This window comes from Mytilus galloprovincialis, chromosome 6, assembly GCF_965363235.1.
Source record: "Mytilus galloprovincialis chromosome 6, xbMytGall1.hap1.1, whole genome shotgun sequence".
Lineage (NCBI taxonomy): Eukaryota > Metazoa > Mollusca > Bivalvia > Mytilida > Mytilidae > Mytilus > Mytilus galloprovincialis.
In genome coordinates, this window is record NC_134843.1 from 38,210,751 (window position 1) to 38,230,054 (window position 19,304).

At 32.3% G+C, this 19,304-nt stretch overlaps 1 protein-coding gene across 3 annotated transcripts in view; it reads right to left on the reverse strand.

Annotated features, from left to right (window-relative positions):
- Positions 1 to 19,304, reverse strand: part of LOC143079538 (histone-lysine N-methyltransferase 2A-like) — a 67,411-nt gene that overhangs the window by 29,088 nt on the left and 19,019 nt on the right. For 2 of the 3 annotated variants that reach the window (XM_076254939.1, XM_076254940.1), the window contains 10 exons: positions 12,921 to 12,968; positions 10,776 to 11,127; positions 9,801 to 9,926; positions 9,140 to 9,250; positions 8,578 to 8,715; positions 8,064 to 8,156; positions 5,678 to 5,798; positions 4,477 to 4,590; positions 2,344 to 2,528; positions 392 to 1,513 (listed from right to left, as the gene is read on the reverse strand). In XM_076254939.1, the coding sequence (XP_076111054.1) occupies positions 392 to 1,513; positions 2,344 to 2,528; positions 4,477 to 4,590; positions 5,678 to 5,798; positions 8,064 to 8,156; positions 8,578 to 8,715; positions 9,140 to 9,250; positions 9,801 to 9,926; positions 10,776 to 11,127; positions 12,921 to 12,968 (2,410 nt within the window). Of the gene's footprint in view, positions 1 to 391; positions 1,514 to 2,343; positions 2,529 to 4,476; positions 4,591 to 5,677; positions 5,799 to 8,063; positions 8,157 to 8,577; positions 8,716 to 9,139; positions 9,251 to 9,800; positions 9,927 to 10,775; positions 11,128 to 12,920; positions 12,969 to 17,076; positions 17,177 to 19,304 lie in introns of those variants that run through there. The other variant, XM_076254941.1, reaches the window with a different exon arrangement.

Consider the following 19,304-nt stretch of genomic DNA (forward strand, 5'->3'; position numbering starts at 1 on the left):
GTAATAAACAAGTATTGACAAAAGACACTGGATTATCAAACAATAAACTGTAATATTCTAAAAAAAAAAATTTTAGTGTTCCATATTCAAATTTAAATTTTTTTTTTTTACGTTTTGGTGTCATTTGCAATTAGAGGCTCATGTACTAATCAACCATCAAAATCACATAAGGAAAAAAGAATTGCAGTTGTCTTGTTGAGCATCCCCCACATTGTTTCAAATATCACAAATTCCCAATTTAAAGTATTGTTCTTTTAAACAGCCATATCTTTACCTTGTTTACAAAACAAAACAAAAGAGTGACAGTTGTATGGACAGACTCCAGTTTTGTAATTGGTCAACCGTGACGATATCTTAAGCCTGAGCATCATTAGTATTAAACTCAACTTACCACGTTTATATAACCTCCGTCTATAATTTTTTGTCGGACTGTCATGAGATCTTTAGGATAATTCCTGGTAGCTACAACCTTTGGAATGGTTTCTGCTGCAAATCGTACCACAGCTCCTTTCTTTTCCGGTGTTTTATGTACTACAATGCTCTGACTACTACTAGCTAAACTTGAATTGCTATCTACACTCAGTCGTATAGACTTTTCACTATGATTGTCTGTAGGAGTTTGTGTAGATATACACTGACCAACATTTGGTACAGCTTTTGATTCAGTCAATGTGCTCTGACCAACACTTGGTACAGCCTTTGATTCGGTCAAAGTACTCTGACCAACACTTAGTACAGCCTTTGAATCGGTCAAACTTATTACAGCGTTTGATTCGGCCAGTATACTCTGACCAACACTTGGTAATGCCAATGATTCAGAAGATATACTTGGACTAGTATTTGGTAATGCTATTGATTCAGTAATATTCTGTAATGATTTGTCATCAGAAATAGTCACTACACTAGATTGACAAGATTTCTGTTCTGTAGAAGTTACTATACTTTGAATTGAATTTTGTTCAGGATTAGGTCCTGCAGTTTGTAATAATTTTTGTTCAATAATAGAGGCTGCACTTGTTTGAACTAAATTTTGGTCAGTAGTCTGATCATGAATTGTACTTGTTTGATTTGATTGCTGTTCTGAAGATGCTCTGTTCTTCACTAAACCTTCTAAATTCTTAATAAATAATTCTACATCGGCAGTATTCTTTAAAACATAGGATTTACTGCCATCTGGTTCATCTAACTGTTTTGTTATAGCAGAAATATCACTCTCAGAAACTTTATCACAGACATTAACAACCTTAGAATCACAGTTTAACAAAGAATTATCTCCCTTATTATCAGTTTCCATAGCAACAATTTCTCTTTTACTATCACTGTTATCAGAAGCTGCCACAGAAATATCTCTTTCACGGTTAGTCAAATAATTATTACTTTTTGCACTTGTATCCAATTTTAAAGTTTTGTCAGTTTCCATGGCAACAGAATTTGAATCAGAACTGACCTCCTTACTGGACAGGGAGTCATTACTACTTTCATCTACAATTATTTTATTTTCATTGTCAGGTTTCTGCAAAAGTTAATAAAACATATATTAAAAAAATATACATATCAAGGGTACATGCAAAGCAATTTAAAATGTCACACATGGAAATTTAAAACTGTAATTTTTTTTAAATGATACCCTTCACTTTATAAATGGATAATGTGTCCCATGCCCCACTTGCATAAACGTTATAAAGGAACATAACTCAAGAACCCTAAAAGTGGCACAACCCAAATTCAACCAGAATCTGTTTTTTAAGATAAATGCATTGTGTACAAGTCTTATAAAATTTGGTTGAGGCATATTTGGATTTGATTTTTTTCTATTTTTTGTGTTTTCCAAACCATTTTTTGGCTATTTCCTGGCAGCCAGTTTGTATTGGTGGTGGAAGTTGGAGTGCCAGAGAAAACCACCAAACTTTGATAAGAAAACTGACAATCCTAGTCAATTAAGATTGGAGTGGACTGCACCTACACGAGCGAGCAGGGTTTGAACTCACAACCTCAGTGTTGACTGGCTAGTGATAACAGTAGTAACTACTTAGATCTCTCGGCCACCGAGGCACTTAATCGAGTTGGAGATGAAACCAATTTGGGATGTACGTATAGATTAGTGCAACACTTAATGCCTCCTCTGCTGCACTGCATGCATAATAATTTAAATCATATTTATATCGTACAATGTGAATGTTTTCAATGATTTAGACATACATGTAAGAATTAAAACTGAATAATTCTCTTTCTATGGGATTCTTCACAAACTTTACACATCATAGCTTTGATTTTGCTCAGTTCAGTTCCTTTTGCACATAAATAAATTCAAAATAAATCAACAACTGAATTAATGTACTGCACCTTATCTTCTATTTCCAGGACTTTGGAACACTTGGCATGATAAATTGAGTAGAATATAGACTTAATCCCTGCTATAAAGTCATCCCGTAAAACTAGTTCCCAATGTCGAGTTCTGTGGCCTGCACACATCCGACAAATATAATGCACATCATCTGGTAAACATGATACTCGCTCATACATCTCGTCTGAAAAAATCAACAAGCTCAGTATTGATAATTAGATAAAGCCGTATGTGCTTCAATCTCATCTTTTTGAAGAATATCCCATACCCGTCCAAAAAGAGGAGCAAATTTTAACACAAGAAAATTGTTCTGAAAGTTTTGTGAATTTGAATTAGTCGACTCTCGTTATGTCGAAGTCAGCCGGACCAGAGAAATATTTCGAGATACACGTAGTTCGACTCAAACGAACACCAGAAGTTCGACAATCTAAGGGACACAACTCTTGCTTAGCTTGGTAAAGCTAAAATAAATCCGGGTTTATATGGAAAGTGGATCGATATTCTAGTATCAGATCAATGTATTTGTAAGAGATTTAAGAAAATTTTGATTTCTATTCATTTTGTTTTATCTCACTCTTTCTTTTCAAAAGAAAATATAACAAGATTAAAGACGCCGTTTGAGTAGTTTTTAGGTGATCATCAACGGAAGCCATAATCCTCACTTTATACACACCCAAGCTAATTAGTGTAAATCACAAATTAATTGTTTTGTAAACATTTTAAATACTTTTTCATGAACATTAACAATGTATCACTAATTATTTATAAAAATTCTATAAAAGATAATCTTAGGTGAACACTCATGGAAATAGCATGTCATAAATTAATATAGTGGTCAGTGACCGGAAATTTAATTACACGTGTATTGTCAGATTAACTCTTCAATCCATTTAAATCCCGGAGGTAATGTTTTGACACATGTGTATTAGTTTGAGATAAAAAATGAATTTTGAATGATTTTGTTAACCTTGGGACTGTAAATTTAGTTCTACTCAACCGAAATTTCGACTCATCCAATTTCGACTTATCAGGAGTCGAGTTACATACTTTTGTATGGAGTAAATTTCGGGACGTGCAAACTTCGACTCATCCGAAATTTCGAGTCAACCGTGTTCGAGACAACGAGAGTTAACTGTATTATAGAAAAAGCTCACACACAACAGCCATTTTCCTTAATATATACAACTATTCACCGTTTTAGAAGATGCTTATATATCTTAAACCATAGTTACAGATTAAGGTTTCAATAAATCTGAAATATATATTTGAGGTAACAGTCATATCGTCCTGACTGGTATATATTTTTCCTCTATGTTTAAGCTATCTTTAGCAAGGTCTCCACTTTCATTGTCAGTTAATAGATTAATCAAAGGCAAAAATCCCAACTATCTCAACTTCTCAAAGACGTTAATCTGAATCTGGTGATTCATGCTACCAACCTTAAGAAAATCGCTGTTTGAACAGCTAATTGTTTCAATCATTTTTTATATGTTATATGTGACACATACCTGAAAGCCCTTCACACATAGCATGGACCTAACTATCACATTTAACACATACCTAAAAGCCATCCACACATGGCATGGACCCAACTATCACATTTAACACATACCTGAAAGTCCTTCACACATGGCATGGACCCAACTATCACATTTAACACATACCTGAAAGCCCTCCACACATGGCATGGACCCAACAATCACATTTAACACATACCTGAAAGCCCTTCACACATGGCATGGACCCAACTATCACATTTAACACATACCTGAAAGCCCTCCACACATGGCATGGACCCAACAATCACATTTAACACATACCTGAAAGCCCTTCACACATGGCATGGACCCAACTATCACATTTAACACATACCTGAAAGCCCTCCACACATGGCATGGACCCAACTATCACATTTAACACATACCTGAAAGCCCTCCACACATGGCATGGACCCAACTATCACATTTAACACATAACTGAAAGCCCTTCACACATGGCATGGACCCAACTATCACATTTAATACATACCTAAAAGCCCTTCACACATGGCATGGACCCAACTATCACATTTAACACATACCTGAAAGCCCTCCACACATGGTATGGACCCAACTATCACATTTAACACATACCTGAAAGCCCTTCACACATGGCATGGACCCAACTATCACATTTAGCACACTGTACCATTTTACAATCCCAGTCGTCATCAGAATAACACTTATGACAAATTGGACAGAAATTTCCTGAAATGAAATTATACATAATTAAAAAATAATGTTTAGTACAAAAACAGTGGGCTATAATTTTGGTCAAAACTCCAATTTGGCATTAAAATTAGAAAGATCATAATATAATAGGTAACATGTGTACAAAGTTTCAAGTTGATTGGACTTCAACTTCATCAAAAACTACCTGCACTATCATTTTCTATGTTGAGTAAACCGTGAAATTGGGGTCAAAAATTTAATTTGGCATTTAAATTAGAAAGATCATAATATAATAGGGAACATGTGTCCTAAGGTTCAAGTTGATTGGACTTCAACTTCATCAAAAACTTTAACCTGAAGCAGGACAAACGGACGAACAGACCCTTAAACCAGAAAACATAATGCCCCTCTACTATTGCATGTATTGGCATAACAACCCAACAGAAGTAGTTTTCATGGAATCTCCTCATTTTTTTTTAACTCAAATAAAGGGAAATTGTAAACAAAAACTAAAAGTAAATAGATTTGAACATAACCTCATGTATGTTATTGCAGTTCTTCTACTTTTGTTAATCAAATTGGAAACAGATATTCAGTTTAAAATGAATAAATAAATGAATATATTATAGGGTTATTGCATGAATATTGGGGAATATCGTCCCGAGTAGAATTTTATATTGCACGAGCTTGCGAGTGCAATATATGTTCTACGAGGGACAATATTCCCTAATATTCATGAAATAACCCTTTTATTGTATAGCAATATAATATTTGAAAGTAAAAATTGGTTTAAACTAAGATTTAACCGTTGATGACGTCATGAATTCTGAAGATTTATTGCACTAGTGCAATATTAGAATTTATTGCACTCTTACTTTTGGTTACGTTCTGTGGGAAATATTATATTGCTATACAATAAAAGTTTATATCCATCTTTTTCAGTTGTCTTTATTATTGGTCATCTCGCAGGTAAATATACTGTGCAAGAGTTTTTCATTTTCTTTTTCTTTTCGGCAGAAGACATTTAAATAGGTAAATGATACCCACAAGACAGGTTTTCTGTGAGATTATCCTGCCTATGTATTGTTCATAATTATTCACCCTTGTTCCTATTTGAGCTCACCTTTGTCCATCAGCTGACCACAAACATGACACAGTTGGAAATCATAGGTCCATGTTGCATTGCTAGCAGATCCTGGAGTCGTAGCACCACAACTTTTACACTTTACACATTTTGTACAAATCTAAAATAAATATTAGATGGAATATTTAATACATATTATACAGTGGTGTGAAGACTTTGTACAGACTTCTTCATATCTATGTTAATGAAGCATTTGGTGTGTGTCTATGAATTCCATATATCTATATAGGAAATAAAAGGTTTTAAATTTTGTTTACTATTATATTCTATCCCATAGCAATTCAATTACTAAAAGTTAACTGACCATGACAGTGTTCTCCCCAGGATTTTTGGATAGCGCTGTGGTAAGCGCGTGATTTTCGACAATTCTCAGTAACTTTGTCGCTGCGAGCGGTTGGTTTGTAATTAATTTGTTATGTGTTTTTCTTATATTATGCTATTGATGGTTTCTCTTGTAATGATTTCCTCATCATGCTCATGGAAGTTACCCCTTTGTTTGCTAATGTTATTGTCTGGATATAGACATGATAGAAGAAGGCCTTTTTTTCTCCATTGTAAATTCATATAATCCTCATATTATCTGTCTTTAAATTAAAACCCAAGGAAAAGTCTTTTCCATGGTGGGTCTATACCAGACTGCCTATGTGAAGATTTCTTATCACTAACAGGTGATGTTGCAGAACATGTAGGACCAAGAATAAAGTCATTGTCAGCTTCTGTGAGAAAGTTTTCAATGACAAGATTGGTATTTTTTACATTTACTTTTATTAACATTTCTAGCAAAATTCAACTTTTCAATAAAAATGAGTATAGTATTTCAAAGGAAGAAATGAAATTGCCCTTACAATAATATTCAAATGTTATCAAAGACTTGCTTAAAAAAAGGCTAAAATATTCCAATTATGAATATGAAAGAAATCCTATAAAAATATTTTAAAGAGATTTTTTTATTTCAAAGGTGAATTAACCAATCAAATACATTATGCCAATTGAAACAACTACCACCTTTAGAGGTTGTGTTTGATAATTTTATAAACATTTGAATACTTGCAACCAGATAAGTTTGTCAAGATTTGACAATACTTCTTTTAGGTCTTTCCCTCCCAAATTATCTCCCTTACTGGCTGACATAACTTCCTGTTTAAACTTGTGGCCTTTTTAGCATTAAATACTATTCCTTATCCAAGCCATCCTCTGTTTACATTAAATTTAAAGCAATATTTAATTAATATATATTGATGATTGGTTGACAAACATCGATATTTAATATATATTTACACAAAATTTTCGTTTTGTTTTATTCCCTTATCCATTTGAAAAAGAGCCATGGATGGACAAGTAATCGTGAAATACGGGCTTATAATGAATCCCTTGATAACAGGGATGCTTCCATTAAGCAATACAGGTTCGACAGTTAGGTTGTAAACGCAAAAAAAGTAATGATAGAATCATAGATGGTTCAAAAAATGGTCCAGACCACGTTGTCAGAGAAGGGGGTAAAACTTCCCTTATATCATTTAGAAATGAACTTTTCAGCACCCGAGACATGTATTATATCAAACTCCATACAGCGTTATCGTTCGGGTCATACTTCCCTTTCTCTACAGAGAAGCGTAGCCAGATGTCACCACTGTTTCGGAGTTTGGTATTATATGTCTCTGTTGGCACTGTTCATTCCTTTCATAAGTTTCGGCATCTTTTTAAAGCGAAAAACTCGAGGAAGGAAAGGTTTATTTGGCAGTAAAAGTTTTGCAAATGGCGTCATTTTGATCATTTATTGAACTGGCCCCTACGATATTTGACATCGTTGGGTGAATTAACGATCTCTCGGATAAATAAACCAGTTGATCACGTGATCGGAATGTGTACAAAATAATACCGGAAGTTTGAAATTCAAAAACAATAGCGCTGGTTTTTGATTGGATAGCGCTGCGGTCTGCCCAAATACCACCGCGGTGAATTCAAATAGCTCTGAACATCGCAGCGCTAAAACGGCCTGGGGAGAACACTGCATGAAATCTAAGTCTGTTTTATATATACTGAATACATCTTAAATGTGCTGTTTGGATGAAGACTTTAATCAAGTGGCAAACAACATTAGTTTACATCTACTTAGTGCCATTAAAAAATTCAAATAAACATGTCTCAGCAAAAATATTGTCCAAACAGGTTCGATTTTGTAACAAGATAATAATATATTTTTACAACACGAGATATTTTATGAAATCAAGATACTATTGCAAAAGAACTTGTATCATATGCTTACCCATATATTTTTCTTCTTTGAAGGTTTTGTAGGATAATTTGGACCTAAACATTCTGGATGGTAGGTATTCTAGAACTTTGACTTGTAACATATGCTTACCCATATATTTTTCTTCTTTGAAGGTTTTGTAGGATAATTTGGACCTAAACATTCTGGGTGGTAGGTATTCTGACACTTATCACATTTCAAAAGCTGTAAAACATAAGAATAAACATGAAGATCTTAAGTATTGGAATTATTTATCTGTCCCCAAATGAAAATATATGCAAAGAAATTACATTAATTTAGAAGAACAGCACTTGTTTTCCCCAACTTCAATTAAGACACTACATAATATCTTTACAAGGTTTTAAGTGTAAACATGGTTTCATTCACATTTATACATTTGAATATTACACAATTCTTGAAATGAAGATTTTTTTTTTATTTTCCGATCATGTTTCGATTTGCAAATTGATGTTCAACAAGCCATAGCTGTTCATATTTAACTCCCCCCTCCCTGTTGATAGCACAAATAAACCATTTTTAAGCTATAAATTTAAAATGTAATACTTATAATGAAGTTCTGACATTTTTAAAAGATTTACTGAAAAATGCAACAATGCTGACTTACATTTTTCTGTTGTCCACAGACAGTGCAAAACTGACATTTCCGACAAACCCAGTTCTCTAAATTATCTGACGATGGTTTTTCATTTTCATCTAAACAGAACTCATGAAAAGGTTCACAACAAACATTGCAGTAAAAAAACTGAAAGTAGAACAGTTAAACATACAGTTATGACACTTACCAACACCGACTAAAATTATGTTTAATCTAATACTCTTAAATAAGAATTTACTTTCTGTTTTAATGAAAAAGATAATTATCAAAGAGCTATTGTCTTCCATATTCACAATATTATGATTTAAAAAATATTAATCAAACCAGTAAGAGAATACTCTTTAATGCAGAAAATGTTAAAATTTTGACAAATAAATTTATTTTCAAATGCAAATATAATAATCATAGAACTAACATGAATTCATTTTATTTGTTAGTTCTAATTTTACATGATGCTATATGCGTAAATGTAAATCACAAATTGTTCAACAAAAAATAAATGTCTTGCATGCAGAATTTGTCCATAGAAATATAATTTTCATTTATCTATAGTTTTTTCCCTTTGAATTACCTCATGTTTTCCTGCACTTCCACAAAGAAAACAAAGAGTTCTACAGCATAATGGATTGGCCACTGTCAACGATACACCAAACTGCCAAGCTGACCACACATTGTATATTTCCTGCAAATAATATGACATTAAACAGTTTATACGTATGTTACAAAGACAATGAATAGCAATATTATTCCTGAATATAATGATATAACATTCTTACCATACCTGTTTATACACAAACATCTCTGTAAATACCCATTTTTACTTAGGGCTATTCCAGAAAAAAATGTTGGGGGGGTTGGAAGGCACATTATATTAATAATACATGGGTGATGGGTATCAGAGCAACTTTCACACTATAATGCACTATAATTCTCTATTACAATTGCCTGGGTGATGGGTGCTGACAAAAACTGCCTTCCAATCCCCCATACATTTCTTTCTGGAATAGCCCTTATATTTACCCAAATAAACAACAACAAAAACAAATTGTAAACAAATAATAGCTTATTATTTGTATATAGTCCATCAATGGATATTGCATCAACAATGAAGTTAAGATTGATATAAGTAAACTTGGCAAACAGCACAAAACACTGGAACCATTTAATAATATACACAAGAGACCGTTGAATCTGCTTGCAGAAGGATAGACTCAATTATTAAATCAAAGTACCTTGAAATCAGCTTTGACACGATGCTGAGCCTGGTTTTCTGGTTGTAGACTTGACCACCGGATAGAAGTATTTCTATTTCGCTGAGTTAATGATAATTCATTTCTCCCTCCTGGCATTGGTGGTAACTGAAAATAGATGAAACATAAAACATGAAATAACATTGTGTAAGTTTAAAAATTACTTTAGTATATTCATTTTACTGCCCATCATGTACATCCTTTTTTCTATTTATAAGCTATAATTTTTTTCATTGCAAATATAGTGTTATATTTTATTAAATTTAAATATTGAATATATCCTTAATGGCTTATCTTTTTATCTGTGATGTAATTTTGAACTTTTTTTTGGAAGCATATATTCAGTGCCCTCCCATCTTTTATATACAAGTCATGATGTAATCTCCATTGTTGTTTATGCTATCACTGCTCACTTTCATCTCTTACCTCCAGGTTAATATTTAGTTTATCAAGTGTTTAGCACAATTTTATTTGCGAGTCTTGCAGCTAGGTGTCCAACCAGAGTAACCTTGATCACTGCTTCAATATTTCCATTTTTTTTTCCCAAAATAGTGGTATCTTCTTTTTGTCTCTTTCCATCTACTTTAAGTTCTCTACTTTAATTTCTATCTCATTTATTGTATTCAGTATTTCATTTAACACTACAGTGGTTAAAATGCATATTACAAATACTAGTTCTTTTATCTTTGTGCTTTTACAAGACAAAATAGAAAACATATTGTGAAAAAGGGCTATATTTTTTTCTTTTATTGTTTTGTGCATAAATTATGTCTTCTCCTTTAAATGATTTATACTTTATTTAGTATGCAGTATGGATTTTGCTCATTGTTGAAGGCTGTACTGAAACTAACAGTCATGATATGACAATTGGTCTCTGGTGGAGTTGTCTTATTGGCATTACCACTGCCTCTTCACTTACGATGAGTACAAGAACTTAGTATGTGATAAATACTCTACCTTGGTAGAAAGTCGACCAGTACTCTGTGATCTGGAAGCTCTTGAAATGTTTGATAACTGATGATGGGTGCCTTGTGAATTTCCACCAAACTGTAATTGACGACTAATGGCAGCTGGTGTTTTGTCTGACAAACCATCATTATTGGCATCTGCTTCCTGATAGGTTGAGGAAGTTGTTCTGGTTTTCTGTCCAAATCTCCCTAGCACATTTAGACAGGATTTACCAGTATTACCATTGTTGTTATTCATTTCAGAACTGTGTCCAGGATTACTGTTACCTTGCTGGTCATCTTTTAAGGCCACCAGTGCAGTACCAGCTTTATAGAAATGAGGACTTAAACAATTTTTCTTCCTGTTAAATTAGAAAATGCATACAATGTACATGTAATAACCATTTTTATCTGAAATCTTGTTGTTAAGTACAGTGCATATTTAGCTTTTGCTTGACTCATTCTTTTGAACTACAATTTCATTTATGAAGTCTACAGGTTGATTTTTACTAGTCTATTGGCAATGTCCATCTAACTCAGGAATTACTTTAAAACCTTTTTTACAGTTGGCTGTGATGAAGTGTTTTAATTACTCACTGGCATCTCAGGTTAAGTAAGGTAAAGTATTGAGAACTTCAATGTGTCCATAGTATAGGAAAACCCAATCACACTATCATTTTCTATGTTCATTGGACTTTGAAATTGGGATTAAAAATCTAATTTGGCATTAATATTGGAAAGATCATATATATCATAGGGAACATTGTACTTGGTTTCAAGTTGATTGGACTCATCAAAAACTTTAATATGAAGCGGGACAGATGGACGGACGCACAGACCGAAAAATGTAATGCCCCTGTTAGTGTTGTTCCGATGATCGGAATAAGTCGGAAATCAGTTGGTTGGGCCTCACGATGTCGATAATCAATTGGGATTTTGTTCAATCGATTGTCGCTATAGTTTCCGGACTTTTTGAGTATCAACTTCCGGTCCGTTTGCGGTTTGAATTTTATTTGCTCAGTCAAACAAATTGCAACAAAAAATATCAGTGGATGACAATAACAATGTCAAACATCCTATAATTAAAGACAAAACCATTTTTTCCCCTTTAAAACGTGACAAAAGTATTGACTATATATATACAGATTGATCTTTAAAATAAATAACTTTGTATGAAATACTCTCTCAATACCGGATACTTGTTACTTGAGAGCGTACATGAAATCCTTCAGATTTTAGACAAAATAATTTCTTTACTTCATTAGAGCGTGTCGCAAATTGCCTTTTATTAATGTTTTATCCATTAGTAGCGTCAAAAGCGTCATATTCCTTCCCAAATTGCTTGTCAAACATCGTTTATGTTTGTAAATTTTCTGAAATTTGTCCGCCATTGAAATACATTAGAATCACGGATCGGATACGGTTCAACTATGTAATAATTCCGCATTTTTGCAATTATAAGTTCAGACGCTCGCTTGACACAATTGACAGAAAAATGATGATCATAAAGTGAAAAAAAAGCATTCTACACGAATTAACAGACATTGGCTGGATCCTCTTTGTTTACTGTATATATTTCAATGCAAATGCATTGTTTTATTTTTTTCTGTTAATCTTAAATTTCTTAAAGTAAAATACTTTATACATATCTTTTCTTACTGTGAAACATTCAAATGTTTATACTGCTAAGTTATTGAAATTATAATGTGAGTTACACCATTGAAATTTAGAAAAGTTAGTGTCACTCTTGGTAATTAATGTTGTAATTATGAGATAAAATATGTTCAATCTGAATCTGGATTCTAATTAATTCATTTTTATAATTGCTAAATAAAATATGAAAAGGAAACAGAAGATCAAATATTAACATATAAAACTCTGCAATGAAATGGAATATACACATTAGACATGACCAATGAGACTAAAATGCATGATTTCATTTAAAAAAAGGGCAAAGTATTCTGATGCGATTATAACCGATAGTCGGTTGGTTGCTGTCAAACGATTGTAATAGATAATCGGTTGGTAATTTCAACCGATTATCCAACACTAGCCCCTGTGTGGGGCATAAAAATTGGAAAAGTCAATTTATATTGCAGATTTTAAACATAACTCAATCTAGTCCATAAGCTTTAAAATCTGAAAATATACTTACATACATGCTTGTTTCATAACACCTCTCCCACCAAACTTAGGTTTGTCTCTGAAAATTAATAAATAAGATAATGATAGAACAATAATTCAATTAAAATTATTCCAAAAAGAATTATGAACATAAATACTATATAATATAGATTAAAAATTTATTTACCAGCCTGTTAACATAGAGATAAGTCTCACCTTTTGATAGTTAAATGTAAATGTTGAAATTAAATTACACCAAATAAATGGGGAATATGATGCCCCAAATTGCATGTATCATTATAAAGGGACATAACTCAGTGATGCCACCCAAATTTGTACTTGATCCAAGTTTTGTAGTTATAGCTTCATAACATTTAATTTGGGCAAATTTGAGAAAGGAAACGAAAAATTTAGCAATTATTCCATTAGTAAAAGGGCATAACTCTAGAACTATAATAGTGACACTACATAAATTTAAACTTGATCTGTGTTTTGTGTTAATTAGCATTATGTATAAGGCTAAATAAAAATATATGTGTGGTTCCAGTAACCCTACCGCCCCTACTTTTTCTGCTTAAAAATAGCCTACCCTAAAGATTTTATTGTCATTTTTCATTAAGCACTCTTAAAGTCAGAATGTTGCTCCCATAGACTCAATGTAAAAAAAACCCATAAAATAATAAAAAAAAAAAACCCTACCTACCTACCCTAACTTTTTATCAGATGTAACTGGAACCACACATACTTTTTTATTTGGCCTAAGTATCAAAACATTTGGTTGAGGCATACTAAAGTTCAAGAACAGAAAAGAAAAATTCAGCAATTTAACAATGTGCAAAGGGGCATAACTCTAGATTAGTAAAAGTGACGCCACCAATATTTAAACTTGATATGTGTTTAGTGGTAATAAGCATTGTATAGAAGTTTCATAACATTTGTTGAGACAAACTAGTTACATGTACAGAACAGATACGAAAAATTCAGCAACTTTTCCATTTGTGAAGGGGCATAACTCTTAGAACTGGTAAAGAGAAGCCACATGAATTCGAACTTGATCTGTGTTTTGTGGTTATAAGCATTGTTTATAAGTTTCATAGCGTTTGGTGGAGGCAAACTCGAGTTACAGAATGGAAACTTTCTATCAGAAAAGGGGCATGACGCTAGAAATGCCACCCAAATTCAAACTTGATTTGTGTTTTGTGCATTGTGTAGAAATTTAATAACATCTGGTTGAGGCGTACAGACAAGGGTAAAACTGTATGCCCCGCTAAGACAGGCGCATAATTAAATTATGAGTGGTACCAGTACCACCCTACCCTAAAACAATATTTTTTCAAGCTATCAAATTTTATGAAATGTGTTTTTAATTCAAGAAGAAGAAGACATTTTATTTCCAATTATGGGACTCAAAGGGCATAAACATTAAAACCCTCAATAATTTTAATTACAATAAAAACTATGAGATTAAAAAAAAAAAGGATTAATGAGATCTAGTTAAGTTCTTAAAGAATATGTAGATAAAGAATCTATATATTTTTTTTAAAATCTAATGCATTTTAATGCAAGTGTGGTTGATGAAATAACAAACAGCTCAAAAAGAGAGATTTTTTTTATAGATATCCATATATGTACATTGTATAATACACAAGAAGTTGTATCAATCGAACATTATATAACAAGTAGCCAAAAAGAAAGTAAAAGTACATGATTATACAAGTTTGTACAGATGCTGCATAATCATTAAAATCCGAGTTAATACTTATGGTATCATTCAGAAAGTGCACCCAGTAGCTACAAGTTGAAGTATTGAGTGACTTGGTAGATTTTTAGATATTACTGTAACAAAATGCAGTATGAAAAGTTTCACACAGTTACTAACAGGAAAGTTTCCAGAGAAAGCACTAACATGTATGTTGAGTACTACTCACTATGTACTAGAAGTGCAAACGATATAAAGTTGACCAACAGTTTAATTAAACATTTAAAAGTGTATTGGTATTCAGCTGAGTGAACTGAACACAATAACTATTTTTCATTCTTTTACTAATTCAAATTTTAGCCAATTAGTTTTGCCTTTTTTCTTTCAGAATTAAATACAAAGAAGATGGAAAATATTTCAGAAAGGGCTTCAAGATGCAAGTACTGTGATTATAAAAACTTCATGCAAAAACTTAGGTCAATTGCTGAGATTTTTTTTAACCCTTTCAACACTACACAAAAAAAATAGAAAAATGGCTGCTGCTGCTGCATTTTTTTTTTGTGTTCATTCATTAGAACAGTATATTCCTTTTCAGACTTCTGTATCTTTTTTATTATAAGAGATACAGAGAAAACTATTGCACGAAAAATGCTAAGGAGAGCATGAACTGTAATGTTAGGCAATTATTTCAGTAAATTTTTTATCAGGTTACCTGTATTTTCAGGTAATTAACAGGTAATAGGTGAAATTTGATTACATTTATGTTGAATTTTGAATAAAAACTACTTTTAGTCTTCATTTATTTTGTTGTTTTATCTGTCATATAATAAACAGACACCAGTTGCTAATTTCTGTAGCGTATTGCACCATGCTCAATGTATTATGTAATCATGGAACAAAGAAATGGCTCAGTCTTCAAAATTTTCAGTCAACCTCCGTTTCCCCCCTTTTTTAACGTCTCGTTATGACCCAGGGTTCTTGTTAAGGATTTTTGAAGGCGAGTCCAGGGACTCGTCATTTTTGGCCATGGTGAGTCCAACAGCCAGGAGAAGATATTTTATTGCATTATAATGTAATATTTTAGTCTCCATGGCCTAACAGAGCAATGAAATGACATTAAATTCAGATTACTTCTAAACTTTTGCTATAAAATGATGATATTTGTATTTAACTATGTTTAGTTTATACAAAATATTTCTATCTTGATGCATCTGTGAACTCACTAGTTTTGAAAATGATGAGTCCAGACAGATTTTGACCAGTCCAGGACTCATGGACTCACCTTAGTGAGAACACTGTGACCAATCAAATCATATTTCCCACTCAAATTCGCGGTATATGCCTTGTATAGCGTTGAAAGGGTTAAATAGTGAATTGATAAGCACCATCTGTTACAAAATGTATATTAAATTTGACTGAAACACCAAATAATAGATATAATTTCATGACTACTAATTAGTTTCAGACTAATCTGTCTGAGAATCTGTATGGATAATTGTCATTCAGATGGAATTCTCTACCAGAAGAAATCAGGTAGTTCTTACTTTAATTAATTCAAAATAAAAGTAATAATATAATCTTACTTTTTCATTGCATATATATATGCTTGTGTACTTGATATTTCTGTGTGAACCAAAAATTAAGTTAACTTTGTTATAAAAAATTATCTCCCTTGGAATTTTCAATGAAATTGTAGTTTCTTTTTTTTAATTTATTTACATGATTAAAGTGTAATTTGAAAATTTGAAGACATAATAAGCAAGTTTTGCTGAATATAACCAAGATTTAATTTTCTTTTAAAATTATCAAAGGAAGACAATTTTCTTTGGTGCAATTCAGCTTATGTCAGATGAGTAATGTACTCCAATTGAGCAATCTGCATCGAAATCACATCCAACTACTCGTCAGATTACCATATTTTATCATTTTTTTTTTAATGTGCATTAACAAAGTTTTGTGTAAGCTTACAGTACTAGCCTGATGCTTCAGACTTTAAATGGCTATTAATTGATGCACACATACTTAGCTTTTATTTAAAGTTTATAAGTTTTTAAATTAAGAATAGCAGACTTAGCAATGGTTTTTAAGATAATTAGTATATCTAAATTTGTGTTATTCTCTTGATTATACTCTATAGAGGTGCAATCAATCAATTAATACTCAATCATGACATAAAGCCATTGAAGGCGTTTCAAAAAAGAAACAAGTGATTTCCTTATACCAGGAACTAACATGTAAAAACGCTTTTTTGAACATCATACGGTTTATATTTTGATGTTAAAAGTTTGTTTATTCAATTTAATCGAAAAATATTTTGATTTTGGTTAACGGTAACGTCATACATCAGTGAATCTTGCATAGCCAGCAAAATTCGGTTAGATATCGATCCGTAATTGGAAGTTAATTGCACCGAATTTGCAACTTGACAACAGTGCAAACGCAATACGAGCTTAGACAATATCAAAATCTCTAGAACTGAGTTACTTACGACGACCTAGTTTTCATATTTTTGAAACAATAAGCATTTATCCAATCTGGAAAATTTTGGTGGCAAACATGCCATTAACTCAATGTCGAATTTGCGCTTGACATTCGAGCTTTCTTTCAAACGCTTAGGCGACCAAGAAACGATCTGTTTACATTTCATACAAAGTTTTAAGCAAAACGAATTTCAATCCAGTCCTAAAATCACAGTTACAAAATTATTAAAAATGTTATTCAAGACAGTCTGACCTGTGAAAGTCAGAGTCTATTTAACAAATTTATCCTTTTAAAGAATAATAAAATATAGTAGATATATAGAGGAATATTATTTTGCATATGATCAGAAACAACTAGAAGTAGAATGTTATTAACCAGGAATAGATAAATGATTTATACAAACATTCAAGAAAGAAGCAGAAATTTGAGGGAAAAGAAATACTTATTAAAAGAAAATTTATAAACATTTTCATCATCTACACATGCAATATGTGCTTGACCATTTCTCCTAAAGAACTCCCCCGCCGGTGCCCTCCTAAATAATAAATATTGAAAGAATCTCTTATCCAGAAGACATTTTTTCCGGCATTTCTTTTGAAGTTAAGATAATAATTAATTCTGTAAGTTGTCAATACATTAATTTTGCTTTCAAATTTACTGTCCTATAATGTCATTTAGTGGCTTTCAAATATTCATGAAGGGTTTTCATTTTTTTTTTGTCTATGTTGCATATTTTGTTTCAGGATAGCTTTTGTAGCTTACCTTACAGTAAAAAAAGTTTACTTAGTTTATTGCCTAAAGATGTTAGAATTGCACTATCTGGTCCTCTAGTAGGCAAACGCATAGGCGGATCCAGGGAGGCCCAGGCCCCCCTTTTGTGGGAAAAATTTTGTTGATTATATAGGGAATCATTGAAGCATGACTGGAGCGGCCCCCCCTTAGGAAAAGTTCTGGATCAGCCACTAAAACTGCATCTCTTTTCTTCAATCTGAGTATACATAGGTACAAGAAGATGTGGTATGAGTGCCAATGCAACAACTCTCCATCAAAGTCATAATTTGAAAAAGTTATAGGTCAAAGTACAGTCTTCAATACTAAGTCTTGGCTTGCACAGAATAGCAAGCTATAAATGGCCCCAGATATAATGCTCAAGGGTCAACTTACTCAGTAGTGAGTTTTAATGATGAACCACCTCTGTAAAACGTAACTTTTTCAAGCTTTGATATTCATATTAAGGTGGAGAAATTAAGATGAAAGATACAATAGTGTTGTTGATTGAATCATAAGTATCTGTATCTATATAAACTAAGATAATCAGAAGTCATTATTTCTTCTCAGATTATATATAAAATATTGCATATTAAAGATATATGAAAAGGTAGGGTACTCATTGTCTCACATCCCTACCACAAAAAGGTTCCAGAACACCCTTGTCCTTTAAGATATCATGTCCCAGCTTAGATATGAAGCTTACACCTAAGATATTTGAGTGTGAAGTTAGTACAGAGAATTTACAACAGTAGAACCAGTTTTGATAAATACAGAAATATGGAGAATTTTCGAAAGGCATTCTTTTACCACCTGATTCATGTTTTGCCATTCAAACTTCTGAAATTTTCAACATAAATTCTCTACAAGTTTGATTATAACATAACACTTTTATGATGTTCATCCTATAACTATGTCATTGTATGTCAAAGCTGTTAAATAATGTCTATAAGTAAAGCTTTAAATGTCTATGTTTTATCTGCCATAGCTGACCCAATAGCATGTGCCAAGACTACTTAATGCAGCTTATGTATTTGATGTATCTCATCATCATGGAGTACATACTTTATAGCAGGTTATTTTTGCGGATAAAACAAAATAGCCAAAATAAATTCCACCAAATTAAAAGTGTACATGCAAAGGTATTGATAAAAGTTTTGAATCGGCCAAAAGATTTTGTTTACCTTATGAATGAAAATGGTGAAATTTTACACCCCCGAAAAATTACTCTCTATACTGTAAGGTAATCCAGTCCCTTGATTTTCTGTGAAGTGTTCTCAAGACTTCAGTTTGTCTTTAATCCCTTTTTTGTTTTGTTCATGTGTGTTGTCTTTTGTCCAACAAATAAACTTATGGTTTTTGATGCTCCTCAGTATCTTCCGCTGTTATGTTTACCTGAACTGTTTGAGTCTCTTAAATTTTATAAAGTTTAATGTGTTGTCTCTTAATTCTTGTAGCTGGCAATGT